Source organism: Sesamum indicum, linkage group LG7 (assembly GCF_000512975.1).
Source record: "Sesamum indicum cultivar Zhongzhi No. 13 linkage group LG7, S_indicum_v1.0, whole genome shotgun sequence".
NCBI lineage: Eukaryota > Viridiplantae > Streptophyta > Magnoliopsida > Lamiales > Pedaliaceae > Sesamum > Sesamum indicum.
Window position 1 is genome coordinate 8743098 of NC_026151.1, and position 15953 is coordinate 8759050.

The 15953-nt window shown below is 33.5% G+C and overlaps 2 protein-coding genes across 2 annotated transcripts; both read left to right on the forward strand.

The window, feature by feature from the left end:
• LOC105166695 (scarecrow-like protein 8) lies at positions 4554 to 6747 on the forward strand. The gene has a single exon (XM_011086144.2). It carries the CDS (start codon positions 4763 to 4765, stop codon positions 6596 to 6598), a length of 1836 nt encoding a protein of 611 aa, XP_011084446.1. The 5' UTR covers positions 4554 to 4762; the 3' UTR covers positions 6599 to 6747.
• LOC105166696 (protein PATRONUS 2) lies at positions 13090 to 15569 on the forward strand. The gene is made up of 5 exons (XM_011086145.2): positions 13090 to 13273; positions 14323 to 14409; positions 14509 to 14934; positions 15024 to 15076; positions 15181 to 15569. The coding sequence occupies exons 2-5, from the start codon at positions 14352 to 14354 to the stop codon at positions 15385 to 15387; spliced, it is 744 nt and encodes a 247-aa protein (XP_011084447.1). The 5' UTR covers positions 13090 to 13273; positions 14323 to 14351; the 3' UTR covers positions 15388 to 15569.

Sequence of the window (15953 nt, forward strand, 5' to 3'; positions counted from 1 at the left end):
CAATATATTCTCGAACTTGATTCCGATCAAATACAAATTTGAATAACAACATATCATAAAAAGTATTGAATGATGATAGCTTTCGTATCCGCAATTTAAACATCAAGAAAATGAAAAAATTTAATCTTGATTGATTTTTGTCGAGTCTGAATTAATTATATGGGAATGTAAAATTTTTCCACATAAAACATGGAACTAGGCAAGATTTTCTATGCAAAATTTTGCCCCTTGAGGTCCACTTAGTCTATGCAACCAAAAATGCCTTATTCAGACAAAAGCACACTAATTTATCAAAAATTAAAAATAAAGGACAAAAACACACTAGTTTTGTAGTGGTCCTTCTTTTCATGCTCTGTCCTTCACACAATAAAGATTCTTATTGAATCCAATTATAGATAAAAATTTAAAAATAAAAAAAATGAAATCACTAATATTATCCAACTCTCATAACCAACGTCAGTAATTCACGTGAAATTGTACGACCGGAAGAAATTTATAAATAATCGTCCTTCATATAACAAGTACAAATTTTACTACCTTGATGTTTTTATAACCTTATTACTTCTCTACGACCTAATAACTTAAGTATCAGAGAACTATAACTGCGTTTCCGATGTGGTTCTAATGATGAAGTATTTTGTAGGTTCCCAACTTAAAGAATCAAAGCGTATTTCACTCTCTAAGGATGACAATCATATAATCCCATTCAAATAGACCTTATTCCGAATTTTCATTACACCACCAACAAATCATGTATTTTGTTTTACCATGTTAGAAAAAATCATGGATTTGTGTTTTTAATCTTCTCAACATTCCTATCTTTCTGTGTGTCAGAGTGCAGAGTTTGACACAATATTATAACCACTCCAATAGAAATAGTTCACAGAGTCACCTTTTATTGTAACTCACTCTGCGGGAACTTTTAACCCAAATCAAGTTTGATCGAATTTGGACCAATTATATGGCAAGTACAAATATTTATTTCCTATGTGATTGATGTACAGTTCAAAAAATATAACCAATCACACGATAATTATATCACACTTGCTCTAGTTATATTTTAATTTAGTTAGACTAAAACTTAATTTAGATAAAAATAAATAAATAAATTCCTTTCGCTCCAAACAATCATAGAACAAAAATTCCAATGGGAAGAATCTTTCTCGGTCCGGCTCATCAGGAATTCAGTGTATACAGACTGGAGGATAATGAGAAGGACTGGGGACAATATTTAGTGCATACTTTGATAACAAAATTGATAATGAGATATACAATTAAATAAAAGAGGTTGTTTTTGGGGTTATATATAAATAATGAATTTTGGGTAGGGGACCAAATTATTAAATTAAAAAAAAATTGTCCTTAATATTTTAAATATTATCATAAGTTATACCAGGAGACGAGTCGATGTCAAATGAAAATTACACGTAATTTTAGTGGTCCTCTTATTTTTATTTTTGTGATAAATTAATTTCACGGGATACGAAAAATATTTAAAATTTAACGCAAATAATTTTTTGACTAATGAGTCGACCATAAATTTGGAGTCAATACAAATATTCGTGGTCAGACTTTGAAAATAACTTAAAGTCTTTCGATATATACTAAAATATACTATTTTTATATAAAAAATAGGGAAGTTTTCAACATATTCACAATAATAAAATTCATCGAGTCTGATCAAATTAAACCTAATATTGGTAAATATTTTCAAATATTCATAAATTTTGGGAATTTTTATGCCCCGTAATTGATTAATCAAATAGTAGGGAAAAAATAAAATGAAAACAATTGAAAAAAGCAGATATCCATAAAGTGTAAAAAGTGGTAGATGTTGGGGATAATAGTGTAGGTGTTGATTATTAAAGTTAGGCAGCTTTTGCACTTACCATTCAACCAAATTATTCATGAAGTGAGAGATATGGCAACAATTTCTTGTGCACATATGTCAGATATTATAATTATATATATATATATATGTCAAATTTAAATTTTATTGAGAAAGCTATTAATATTAAAATTTTAGTATTTCAAATCACGTGTGATTCTATACGAACAGTATGTGTGTGCTTGCTTTTTTAGGATCGAAACTGATTTCACAACTTTCTTTCTACGAATACGTAATTTATCTTTTCATAAGAATAAAATGTCATTACTTGGTCATTTGATCGGACCTAATAGGCTCGCAACGTCCGAGTCTTTTATTAGGACAAATCACACGTCTAGTAATTTCGAATCTATTCTTCTGTTGGGTCGAATAATTTCTTGAGTGCATCGTTAACTAATTTTTCTAACTACAAAAAAAGAATTAATATATTACATTTAGGTACAAATGTATTCCAATTTCCATCATATATATATGCTAAGATCCTTTTATTTTGTCATTAATCATTTTAATTTATTTTTTTTTTGGGGTGAATGGAATCAGATTCAACTACTAAAATTAGGAAATAGAAATGTTATTAATTAATCATGCTTAGTTGCTAAGCATACTTTAATTTGTGACTCACCAAACATTTATCAATAGGTCCATTTTCTTGGTTTTGATTAATGTATTTTCTTCATAAAAATTAATAAGAAAAATAGAGAAAAAGAGGATTGATTCCTGGAAGTTGTGCTTCCATTTTTTGTCCTAACATCCAAGAATCTATACCACTTGTATTAAAAATTAAAAAATTTAAAAAGTGGGACCAAATCGAAATATGCTCAAATTCCTTATGGGTTGTTCAAATAAAATATAGGCTAAAATATACTTTGTCCTCCTAAATATTTTTAATATAATATTTATTCTTCAAACTAATAAATATAATACTTATCTTTGATAATTAAATTTTTGGATAATATTACCCTTATATTATGTAGCTATAGTTCAAACAATTTCTTTTTCTAACAATTTTGTATTTTAAGTTTAATGTTTTTTTTAATTAAAAAAATATCTTTTAATTATAACAAAGTAATATAGAGTTAGTGATTTTTACTATATTTTATGTACTCAAAGTTAAGTTTTGAGTACAATAAATACCCAAAAGATTTTATTAATTTGGTAATAAAATTAATTTATTAACTATTTATTTTTTAGATAAAAATGAGTACTTAAATGGTTTTTTGAATATATTTTTTTAAAAAATATGATAAAATATTTATATTTATTCATTTTTTCTAAAAGTATTTAACTTTTGGTTAATCATATATATTTGTCAATTTCTTTTGAAAAGCATATATGAATTGTTGGTTATATTATATTTATTGCAACTACGATATGCATTAATCTATACTCTATTTTCAATTTAAATTATTTTTTTAAAGAAATAATTAAAAAATAATTTAGTGATGATTTAATGTAAAAAATACTAAAATATATTGAAAATAATATAATTACTCAAAGCATGAGGGGCATTTTTGTCCAATCAAGGAGATAATTTAGGGGGTAAATATATATTATGAATAGTTCTGAGGGGCAAAGTGTATTTTACCCTAAAATATATTATAAGACTTTGTTTGCTTCAAGGTAAAATTATATTTTTAGTCCTATAAAATTAGGGGTTCAATATTTTTTAATCCTTCATTTTGTATTATTTAAATTTAGTACATTTGCTCTCCTATCTTATGGGATTTATGGGACTAGATATCGAGTTTTTTCTTAGTTTTGGGACAATTGTAAAAATCATGAAAAACAGATGACTAAATATATCGAGTTTTTTCAATTTTGATAATATTTTAAAAAATTCATAAAGTAAATGACTAAAAGTATTAAATTCACTATCATATGAGACTAAAAGCGTATTAATTTGCATATTGCACCCTTCAATTATACTTCACTGACACTTTGCACCCTTAAATTATATTTTTGGCAATTTGCACCTTTGAAATGCAAAATCGTCGGCGATCTGCACCCCAACCAATTTCGGTGATATTTCCACTGGAAAAATCCAAAGGAAAAAATCACTGGGGCCAATTTGTAATTTTAACAAATGTATAGGTGGAAAAATATGGAGTTACTACATAAAATTTCACTTTTTCCAAATTTACCTCTCACTCATCTTCTTCGCTTTCAAACTACGGCTTGTAGAATTTTACTCTTCTGATTTGGCCCCACATATTTGTTAAAATACAAATTTGGCCCCGCTGATTTTTTTTTTTGAAATCTCACTTTAAGGTCTTTTTTTTTTCTCAATCATATTTTTTATTTAATTTATTTTTTTGCTTATTATAAATTTAATAAATAATTAGTGGGATGTATAACACTAATTATTATTAATTACTAAATTGCATTAAGATGCGTAAAATTTTGACTTGAGCGTAATAAGTGATCGGCACTTCAAGTCCGCAGCTCCCGCGTGTGATGTTCACGTGATGACCGCCCGCGTGGTTGTCGCGTCGGGCCTTCCCCAACAGCTGTGGCTGTTTTACGCTAGCAATCTGAACCGTCGGTTTCTCCTCAAATTCCTAAAAAGAACAAAAGAGTCGCTGTATCCGACGGTTGGAAAGGGGTACACGTAGACGCTGTCGTAAAAGCAACAATTTTCAAATTTAGAAATAAACTAACACAAAGATCATCCACGCCAGTTGGAAACCTCGCATATCATCGTTTCTCTCTCTAAAACCTCTTCGTTTCTCTCTCTAAAACTCGAAATATACTGTGTTTTCTCCCTCTTATAATGACATGACGACAAGAATCAATCCACTGGCTTCAGAATCGAAAACCCTCCTCCTAGATTGAGTATAGTATACAAGAGAGAACAACCACCAGTTTTCCTGCAAAATGTCTTCCGGATTCTCCGGCGGTGGGCCGGACTTCTTCGCCGCCGGCGGGAGAGCCACGAGCATGAACGGTGGTTATAATACCAATCTTAACCCACAACAGCAGTTCTCGTTACGGTCGTTGATTGCCGGAATTCTGCCTGACCCGGCTGCGCAGATCCGTCGACCGCAGTTGATTGGGAAGAGATCACTTTCTGAGTTTCAGCAGAATCAACAAGGTTCAGGGTTTTATCTCCGGAACGTGAAGTCGAGAGTAAATTACCAGCATGCAACTCCTATATCTCCCTTCTCTACGGTGGAGTTCTCTCCTGTCCCTTCCATTTTGCCGGAAGCTTCTTCCGTTTCGAATTCTATGATCTCGAGGTATGGCCTTCCGATTTGTCAGCCACACCGGCTACAACCTCTGACTTCCTCTAACAGAAATGTTAACAATGTGTGTCTCAATTCGGGTACGACTCTTCCGGGTTTGGGCTCAGAAGTTCTGCGGCAGGACTCCGAGAAGAAGATGATGAATCATCGGTTACAAGAACTGGAAAAGGAGCTTTTGGGAGAGGAAGAAGACGGAGAAGCAGTATCTGTTGTTACTAACAGCGAGTGGTCCGAGACAATCCAGGATCTAATTAGCCCGATCCGGAAGCCCATTTCTCCATCGCCGACTTCTTCTTCTTCCTCTTGTTCTTCTACTTCAGCTTCTCCTCCAATTCCCTGCTCCAAACAGTCCTTGATAGATGCCGCTGTTGCTGTCTCTGAAGGAAAATTGGAAGTCGCAGCCGGAATACTCACGCGCCTCCAGCAGGTTGCGAACCCAAGGGGCAGCTCCGAACAGAGGGTCACGGCTCACATGGTTTCTGCTCTCAAGTCGCGCGTGAACCCCACAGAGCAGCATCGTTTGCCGGTGGGCGATCTTTATACTAAGGAGCATGCCTTATCAATCCAAATGTTATATGATGTCTCGCCATGTTTTAAGCTGGGTTTCATGGCCGCCAATCTGGCCATCCTGGAGGCAACATGGGATCAGGGCTTTAACAAGGTTCATGTCGTGGATTTTGATATTGGTCGAGGCGGACAGTACATGCATTTGCTCCACGCGCTGGTGGCGAAGAAGCCAGCTGACAAACGCGCCGCCGCCGTCGCATTAAAGATCACTACCTTCACGGATTCCGTCCCCGGGGACGAACATAGGCTGAAAATGGTTGGAGAAGGACTCAAAGCATTGGCCAGCAAGATCGGCGTTTGTTTAACTTTCTCAGTCAAAAACTCGACAACCACCGATTTGAGCCGGGATAATTTGGGGGTGGATCAGGACGAAGCCCTTGCCGTGAACTTTGCGTTCAAATTGTACAAACTGGCGGATGAGAGCGTGACGACGGAGAACCCGAGAGACGAGTTGCTCCGCCGCGTGAAAGGTCTCTCGCCGACTGTGACGACGGTGGTGGAGCAAGATATGAACGCCAATACGGCTCCTTTAACGGCACGCGTGAGGGAAACTTGCGAATACTACGGCGCATTGTTCGAGTCGCTGGAGGCCACGGTGTCCAGAGAGAACCCGGATCGAGTCCGGGTCGAGGAGGCGCTGGGCCGGAAAATGGGCAACTCGGTGGCGTGCGAGGGGAGGGACCGGGTGGAAAGGTGCGAGGTATTGGGGAAGTGGAGGGCCCGAATGAGCATGGCCGGGTTCCAGCCCTTGCCCATGGGTCAACCCGTGGCTGAGTCGCTCCGGGTTAAGCTAAACTCCGGGACACGTGGCAACCCGGGGTTCACCGTCAGCGATCAATCCGGCGGAATCTGCTTTGGGTGGATGGGACGAACGCTCACCGTCGCATCTGCTTGGCGTTAGTTTCACATCTAAAAAGTGCTAATTAGTTTCTAAAAACGTAATTCTATTTACGTGATTATTGTATTAATGTTTGTATTAGCGTTTTCTCGAGGAAAGGGATGACCCGCCAAAGGAAACAACAATTAATGAACACCGTGTGCTTAAGATTCCTCCAAACGATTTTCTTTTCTTTGTTTTTTTCTTTTTTTTTAATTTTCTGGGGCTTAATTGGTTGGTGCAACGCACTTTAGATTTTTTAGTATATTCATAAATGTATAATTTGACAAATATGATGTAAATTTTGAGAAAAATGCAAATAATCCTCATGTGATATTGTAAATGAGAAAATTACTCTTATAACAAAAATATTAATTTATCTCTTTATATTTTTTTAAAAATAAAATAATTTATTTTTTTAGACAGAGAGTCAATTGTTCTATTTTAAAAAATATAAAAAGGCAAATGATACCTTTTTTTGAGAGGGGTAATTTTTTCATTTGTAATATTATATAGAGAAATTGCATTAAGTCCTATAAATTTCAAGAACAAAAATCAATACATGATTAAAAGTGAATTAAATGATAGAATATGAGTGAAAACAAAAATTAAGCATGATATTATAGTGACAATTAAAAACTACGGATCATTTAAAATAAATATAACTCATTATTTTGAACAAATATTTAAAGGGTATAGTTAGCATTTTAAAATTAAGTGTTGTGGTGTTATAAATCAACAATTGTGATTGAGAAGTAATTTTACTTTTAATTTTTATTTTATACATATTTGCATTAAGAAAAATGAAAAATTAGGGGAGTGGTGAGTTGTATGGACTATGGAGGGGTTAGCTCTTAGCTCCCAAACTCAAAAGTTTGAAAATCGAGCGTAATGGTTGGATTTGCATTTTGAACGTTTTGTTTTGTGTTTTGGAGATAGAGAGAAAAATAGAGATAAATAAGTGTGTATTGAAAATAAATAGTATGTTTAGATTTGTGTTTTGAGGTAATTTAAAATATTTTAAAATAAGTGGTGTATGTTTGATACTGAGATTTGAGAGACAAAAATTACTGTTCATTGTCAATCATATCTCTTATATATATATTTTTATATAAATATTGTAAGTTTAATGTTGTATTTTCGAGAGACAAAATCACTATTTATTGTCAAATAAAGTATATATATTATATATAGAAAGTTGAAAAATAAAAAAAAACACAGATAAAGTGTAAAATACAAAAACAAACATTAGGGAGGGCTCCACTATTTGGTATTGTTTTTAGGTTGTGGCTGTGTGTCCGGTTTCCTATAGCTCCTAGTTGGTGGGGACACGTGCCTCCTCCTCATTAGTTATCACAGTTTCGTATTCCATGATTATCAATCTTAGATATTATGATCAACAACTGCTAATCAAATCAAACAATATTCATGCATTTGTAAAACTCGATTATTGGAATACTACCAATTATATTTATTTTGATATAACAAATCATATGGTAAATTGATTTAAACACAAATTTAATTACAATAGTAAACCCATGATTTAATTTTCTTTATATTTCAATGGGATTATAAAATCATCAATTTAAAAAAAAATAATTAGACTAATTACAACAGCTTTTCCTGAAGTTTGTTATAATTACAATTACCTCATCATTGTCTGAAAAATTATAAATACATCATCGCGACAACCTATTCTAAAAAATTATTTGTTAAACATCCGTTAATTCTAAATTATTTATAAATTTTTAAATAATGACTAGATATTTTGTAATTACGACATATGTTAGGAGGGCCCACCGTAATTTATTTATTTTAGGTAAATGTAAGTTTGATTAATAAAACAAGATCGTACAATACAACAGTGCTCAACTGATGGTTTCTCCCTCGACATGCCAAGAAATACGTCATTGTAATTTTCTTATTAGTCCCAAACTCAACATTTATAGGAGAGTAAAGGTTGAAACTCCAATGTACCAATAAAATTTAAGCTTGTCAACTGCCTTACCAAACTCTAACTCAAATCAACAACTCTTGTGAAATTGAGATATTCTCAGTTTTAGATCTCCGTACAAGACTTTAATCTCATGCATTTATGAAATAATAATAATGTGAATATTTCAATCAGAAATACATCCTTCTCATTTAATGTACTAATTCCCACTTCCTAACTTTTCACCAATTTGGTTAGAAATGTCAATATTGTTAATATAACACTACAAAAAATAAAATAAATTTTCCATCATTACAAATAATAACGACTTAAAAATTATAATAAATCAATTTCATTTATCACAGTCATAAAACAATAATGCGATTTTAGTTATGACTAAAATATTTGTCATAATTTTTTGTTGTGGCTAATGTGTTTCGCTCACTTGTAAAAAAAAAAAAAAAAAACGGCTATTAGTCGTTGCATAGCCCTGGTAAATTAGTACTTGTCATGGTTTATTTAACTATGGTAATTAATCATGATGAAAAGGTCATATTTTTTCTGGTACGAGTAAAATCATGGCATAATATGGAATACAGACGTATGTGTTTAACTATTTTCAATTTTTGATTTATTTTTTTAAGTAATGATCATATATTTGTAAGTAGGTAAATTGAGACTAATTATAGATGAAATAACAAAAATAATAAAGAGATAATTACACTAAGTTTTTGTGAAATTATTATGCATCCAAAATGCAAATGATATGAGTCCCTTTCCAAGGAGTCTCTAAAGTCTTTGCTAAGACAAATGTGCAATCATTTGTTTGCAAGTACATTTGACTAATTTCTATTTGCATATCCCTTTGTCTAAGGCTTTTCATAACCCCTACTACCAAATTTGACAAAATGAATTATTACTCCTAGTTTTTTAGTTAATTATTGTCCTTGTTGTTCCTTATAAATCAGCAAAAAAAAAAAAAAAATCAATTAACTTTTAGAATTTTTGAGGTATTTGATTGGGAAAAATTAATTGATTTTCATAGTTATAGAATTGCTCTTTTCGATGATGACCATCGGCATATTACACAATTTAATCACTGTATATTAAGTTTTTTTTGTCCTTACTGTAAAGTAAGTGTAAATCGTTACTAAAACTTACAATATACTGATGTGAAATGACCCATCATCAAGATAATAAGATCGTTGTTTTTACCGAATTAAGTATTATAAATCAATCATTGTTAGCCTAAACCCACCAACATACAATGACTAAACTTTCTATTTTTTTTTTTTTTGCAAGTCCACAACACCTCGATCGAGATATATATATTAACGATTTTTAAATACACAATATATTTTAAATACACAATATATAATGTTGTTGGAAGACAAAAGTTGGTGTTGCCAATTAAGACAGATGATGATGTGTATTTTGGTGAATGCATATGTGTTCTTTGATATTTATATTGAAACAGAGAAAGTTTATCATAATATTGTACAAGATGACCCTTTTTTGGTGATTGGGCAACATACACGTATATGTTAACACAAGATTCACCCAGCTTGCCAGTACTAACTCAAGCAATGGGAAGATTTTGGATAAATGAAGATTATGCAAGTCGATCTATATACAACCATCAAGACAATGAGTATGTTATGTTGAGCCATAAGTCGATAGTTTCTTAAATAATGTTTCAATAGACTCATAACCAGATGAGGTTGAAGTAAAGGGTGAAAATGATGATAATCCTGATAATGATGAAGTCAGCACTCCAATTATGTTGGACGTACTTGGTAGTAATACTAATGGGCGACAACCCAACAATAAGAGGGGATTGACTTAAACATATCTGCCACATAGGAGCCACCTTCTCTATATCCAATTATTTCATCTTTTAGTACTAAGAGGTACCGGTCGATTCGTTCAATATACTACTGATAATTGAGGTAACTTTTACAACTCGAACACTGGATAGTTTGCATGTAGATTGATTTTCAAGAGTAAAGACCACTTGAAAGTAAGTGTACAAGATTTCTTGATGCGTTTTTTAAGATGAGAATACCGTGTGGTTGAGACAAACCAAAATTATGGAAGATTGCATGCTAATATGATGCAGATAATGGGTGCAATTGGCATCATGACGAGGGTTCCTAGAAATGCTTTCTAAATATCTACTCAGTGGTGAGGAGGACCTAATTTGTCTAATTTCAAACCGGCACAATAGATTGAACAATGTCATTAATTTTTTTTTGTAGCTCTTAAGGTTTTTTATGGGGTACATAGATATCTACGATATGTGTGCTCGACCTTTAATAAGGAGTTAAAAAATATTCAGCTAAAAGATCTTTGTTGAAAGGCAGTTGTTGAGCGGAATGTTTGCAAGTTTGAGTGAATATCTAATGGAACCCCAACAATTGGCGGCATCAATCTTGCCATTGTTCAATACTCCACTTCGAATCTACTTTTGTAATAAGATTACCGTCAATCAGAAGGGCCCATACGACTGAGATGTCCTAAAGTGTGGCAGTCACCTCACTAATCAAAAAATGGAAAGTATGTCTTGGATAGCAATCTCTCAAGTAACACAAAAATAAGTGTGTATCATCTCAACATGAATATAGTGGATAACCCCTAAAAATTCATATTCTGCAAAATATATAGAATATGGACGTGGCGTCGAAGTAGCTGAAAAATCCAAAAAGAAATCACCACATTAAATATCTAAAACTAATTATAGTCAGAGTTCTAAGCACATCTTCACATCAATGATATACCTAATCATACAACACACCTACATCACGTAAATTAAAATTAGCCATATTTTTATTTCTCAATACAATTTTTTTTTTCCTGCTAGAAATAATATCTTCGCGCTTAATTTTTTCTCTAAAAAAAGTTGTGGTACTTCTCCTCCGCATGCATGCAATTTGGGTAGATGTCATGATTCATGAAATGAACAAGGGAACAAACAGAGTAACCGAAATTTGGTGAAGGCATTAGTCTTGAAATGATGAGAGGTATGTACAAGTATGAAGTTTGGCCAACAAACTTAATTAATAGTTATTTCAAAATTTAAATTAAATAAGAGGGATAGAGAAAATGACTAATTGAATATTTTATTTTAAATCTATTCTATTTCATTTAATACAAATACTCTATACACGTGGCATGTATATTAAATAGGGTAAAAGATGCAATAGGATTTGAAATAGAAAATTCAATTTGAAAAAAAGAAAAAAGAGATGCTAAGATAATGGTATGTGATGCGTATTGGAGTCCACTAACATCACAATGGTCGAAGGATCTTTATAAAAATAATAAGATCAAATGAGATTTAACCTGCAAAAACATGGACTAACACTCCAATGCTTAAATCAATATTTATACTATTGGATAACTAATTGAAAGAACTCACGAAATTTGCTGATATCAACAAAAAATTGAATGAAAATCCATATTTACGCCCTCAACTTATTACTAACTTATTGTATGTCAAATAAATCTTTTATAACCATATTACCCTTATAAGATGAAGATGTACCCATCACATGCATTAGGGTGTGACGATATATAAGGATATATAAGGGTGTGCCAAATTTAGTGAATTTAAATCATCATTTTATTTTTATCTATCACGGGCTCGAGTTCAATCCAATTTCACAAGTAAACAAGGCATTATAATAATTGAAAATAACTTATTTGTTTTTTTTTTTCAATTATATTGATACAAGGATTAATTTTACTTTCCCATCTAGCTACTCTAGGTTGGGGGTAGGTCCTAGGGGGGGGGGGGGTTACGGGGGGGGGGGGGAGTTATAGATACCTTTCCATATTTTGTATTTGGAGTACTTCATTTAATTTCCTCTGCCGAATTGGGCTTTGGCGGTATTTACCATGCACTTCTGGGACCCGAAACATTGGAAGAATCTTTTCCATTCTTTCGGGAAAGATAAACCTCTTTCTTTGTGGCAATCCTGTCATTTTTTCCTGATGGTCTTGCAGGAGAAGGATTAAGCTTGACCAACGGGAGAGGATAGGGTTTATAGAGCTAAGCACAGCATGAACTGACCCCCAGGCCAGACAATCCCAAGAGATCCTTTTCTCGGGTCGGAGGCGAAAACTGGAAAGTTCATCATTCAATGGTGCGCTGTTCATAGAAAAGAAGGCGTCGCCCAACGAGTGGCAGATCTGGATAGAGTATCGCTCATAGAAGAAGAGTTAGAGCGATAGATATTAATTTTTATTTTTTAATCTTTTTTGTGACTTTTAATTTTTCTTACTTCTTAACCTCACGTTTCTTTTTCTTCTTATAATTTTTTTCTAATAATTTCTCATAATTTTTTATTATTATTTATTAACTAATATATATTTTTAAAAAATAATAAATAATGTTTAAAATTTAAACACGTACATTTGTGAATTCCACGTGTACTAGTTATCGTTGGTATCCATCCTACTTGCCGAGCCAGGTCACTCTAGTGGCGAATATGTAATATTTTCTGTAAATGGGTGTATTTCCATAAGAAGGTAAAATTTGACCGTTGCTACTCCACCGCCCTTTATATATGCGAGAAACAGAAATCCCCAGTTTACTACCCTTCTATGTTCATAGTCGTTGAGAAATCGAAGAAATAATACAGAAAAGGCAAGAAAAAAATCTATTATTTTCAGTATAATCAAGGGAAATTTACTAGAAATTTCGACGGAAAGAGCGAGCAGTTCCTCTGAGAAATTCAGGCAATTTCCGAAAGATTCTTCTCCGAGTAATCTCTCTTAATCCTTCCGCTTTTTCTTTGGAATTGCAGTGAAAAGTTAGGTTATGATGTGAGCCTATGTGTATATTTATCTGTTTAAACGCATTTTTTTATGTTTGCTTTCATGTGTTTGTTTAATGCTAGTAGTTCTGTGAACGTGATACTCAGGGATTTGAAATTCTGAGATTATTAAGGCTGCGTTTGGTTTCACCGAAACGTATGAAAATTTGAGAAACTTGAAGTTTGATTATGTACATGTAAGGTATCTTTAAAGATTCTGTTGATAAAATTATGTAAAACCTGGAACCGCCTATTTTAATTGGTGTAGATGATGCGGCGATCATGGGAGTATTATTTGGAACGCGAAGAAAGTTTTGTTGCTGTATTTTTCTTCTATTTCTTTGGAAATTAGTGATTTTATCCGACTTAATACAATGTTTTTTTATCTGGTTTTTGTTGGTAATCATGTAGTTTCAGTTTATGCCAAATTGAGTTTTTCTTGTTCCATTTATGGCTCTTTCTTTGATTTTCTTAATTCTGCTTGGCTGTTTCAAGTGATCTTCTTGCATGTTGTGTCTTAAGGAAACTGAGGATCAGAAGTGCCATGAATATATGTGAATGAAGGATTTCGAGATTCTTATGTGTGGCAGAAATCTTGACTTCTCTTGTGTCTGGGGTTTTCCCTTTCTGAATTTTGTGCATTGGTTACATTTGCTATGTGGTGCACTAAGAAGGCATGCTGTTTTATCTTCTCCGATCTTTTAGGTTTCTAAATTTCTGATATATCAGCCGCAATTATGTGAATAATATATCCCCCTAACCATGAATTTTGACATTGTTTTCTGTGGCAAAGTGGATGGTAAGATAAAATCACAAGTTTTCTAAACTACACGTCCACAACCAATCAGAAACCCATGTGATGTAGTTAGTGTTTTGGAGATTTTCTTGAGCACCCTAAACATAGTAACCATTTTGCTTGTCTTTCTTAGTAGGAGCATTCTTGTTCTTGGTATGTTTCTATGTTCAATTGCTAATGCTAGATTGTTCTGCAATTTCAGAGAAATAGCTTTTACTGGAAACAAGCACCATGGCAGCCCCAGCTCATCGTCTGATCCAAGATCAGAACCTAAATTTCCCATACAATGGTAATTGTTACCTATATAACCAGCACTATCTGTTAGAAAATTTTATATTTTAACCTGTCTTAAGTAGATGTTAGCTCATGCTTTGGTTTTTATATATAGGCACCGCACCTCGGGGGAAGACTGATCTAACTAAAGCAGGTAAAAGAGGAGGCCTTGATGGAAGGAAAGCTCTCAACGACATATCAAACTCAAGAAAGCCTTCTGTGCATCACTCTGTGAGAAAAGACAATTCCATAAATGTCATATCTATTGAGAAAGATCCTATTGGTGTTAAAGCAAAATCCTCAAAGGTGGCTGAGAAAGGAAAAGTCGGTGGTAGGAAAGCACTTAGCAATCTTACAAACTCAGTTAAGCCACCAAAGCAGGTCCTGGCTACAGGGAGGAAATTGAATTCCATGGCAGAAGAAAATGTCCCTAGTTGTTTGGTGAATGAGGGGTTTCTACATAACCATCAGGAGTGCATCAAGGCCCAGATGAAGTCTGTGGACATGGACTACTTTTTGAAGTCAGTTGGACTGAATAATGGTATAACACTCTTCTTTGATCCATAACTGCCAACTTCAACTAATCATTATGTTCTGTCTTGTTAATTAGTTTGTGTTTTGTGTTTTCAGATATTCCTATGCAGCTGTCAGCCAGAAAGGCACCTCAGGTATCCTCAAAGAAGGTATCTCTGCTGTTCTTTTCCTACTTTTTTATTTTAAAAATGAAAAAAACTTGTAAATCGAGAAGTAATCTCTTAGACAAGAACTATAACTGTTCATGTTTCAGCCTGAGTGTAATATGAAGCATTTGGAGATGAAAGAGATGCCAGATAACATTTTTGAAGATAAAGTTGTTCCTAGCAGTAAGTCTGAGCTTTTTGGCTACTGTTCACCTGCCTGTCGATCTCCTCAGTCACCAAAGCTACCATATATGAACTGGGAGGACAACAATTTTTCTGATCTGACGGTGGTTGAGACACCTAAGCTGATGTAGTCTTGGAGCTCCAAAGATGGTTATTGCTTGTGATAACTTGATATAAGACGGCGAAGGTTATCTGATGTTAATCTCCAGTGAGTTTATTGCGTTGAGTTTTGCTGGTTTTTGAAGATCGGTTAGTTGTCATTTATTAGTCAACTATTCAGCATACTTAATAGAACAGTTCTAGGCTTTTGATATTTTTATGCCCGTGGCATTTTCATATCAAGAAAGCAGATAGATATCTCTCATGATTTCTGCAATTTTATGTTAGTTCGATAGACGTCAATATTGATTAGTTATTCTTTGGATAAAGCTCACAGCAAATGGGTAATATGAAAATTGCTATTAAACCACATGGTTATTAGTACTCCTCTATCGAGCAATTGATTGATAGGCTCAACTGGCCCACAATCACCAAGAGAAGATAGTATGGGGCGCAATCCATCTGGAGCCAGGCGGAAGTGGAGCCATATGGTTGGCTGCGTCCTGGAGATCAACGCAGGATGGAAAACCATAGCCACCTCACCTGTAATGCAGAAACATAGACAAGGACCAGCCTCCAATTCTATTGGACACGTGGC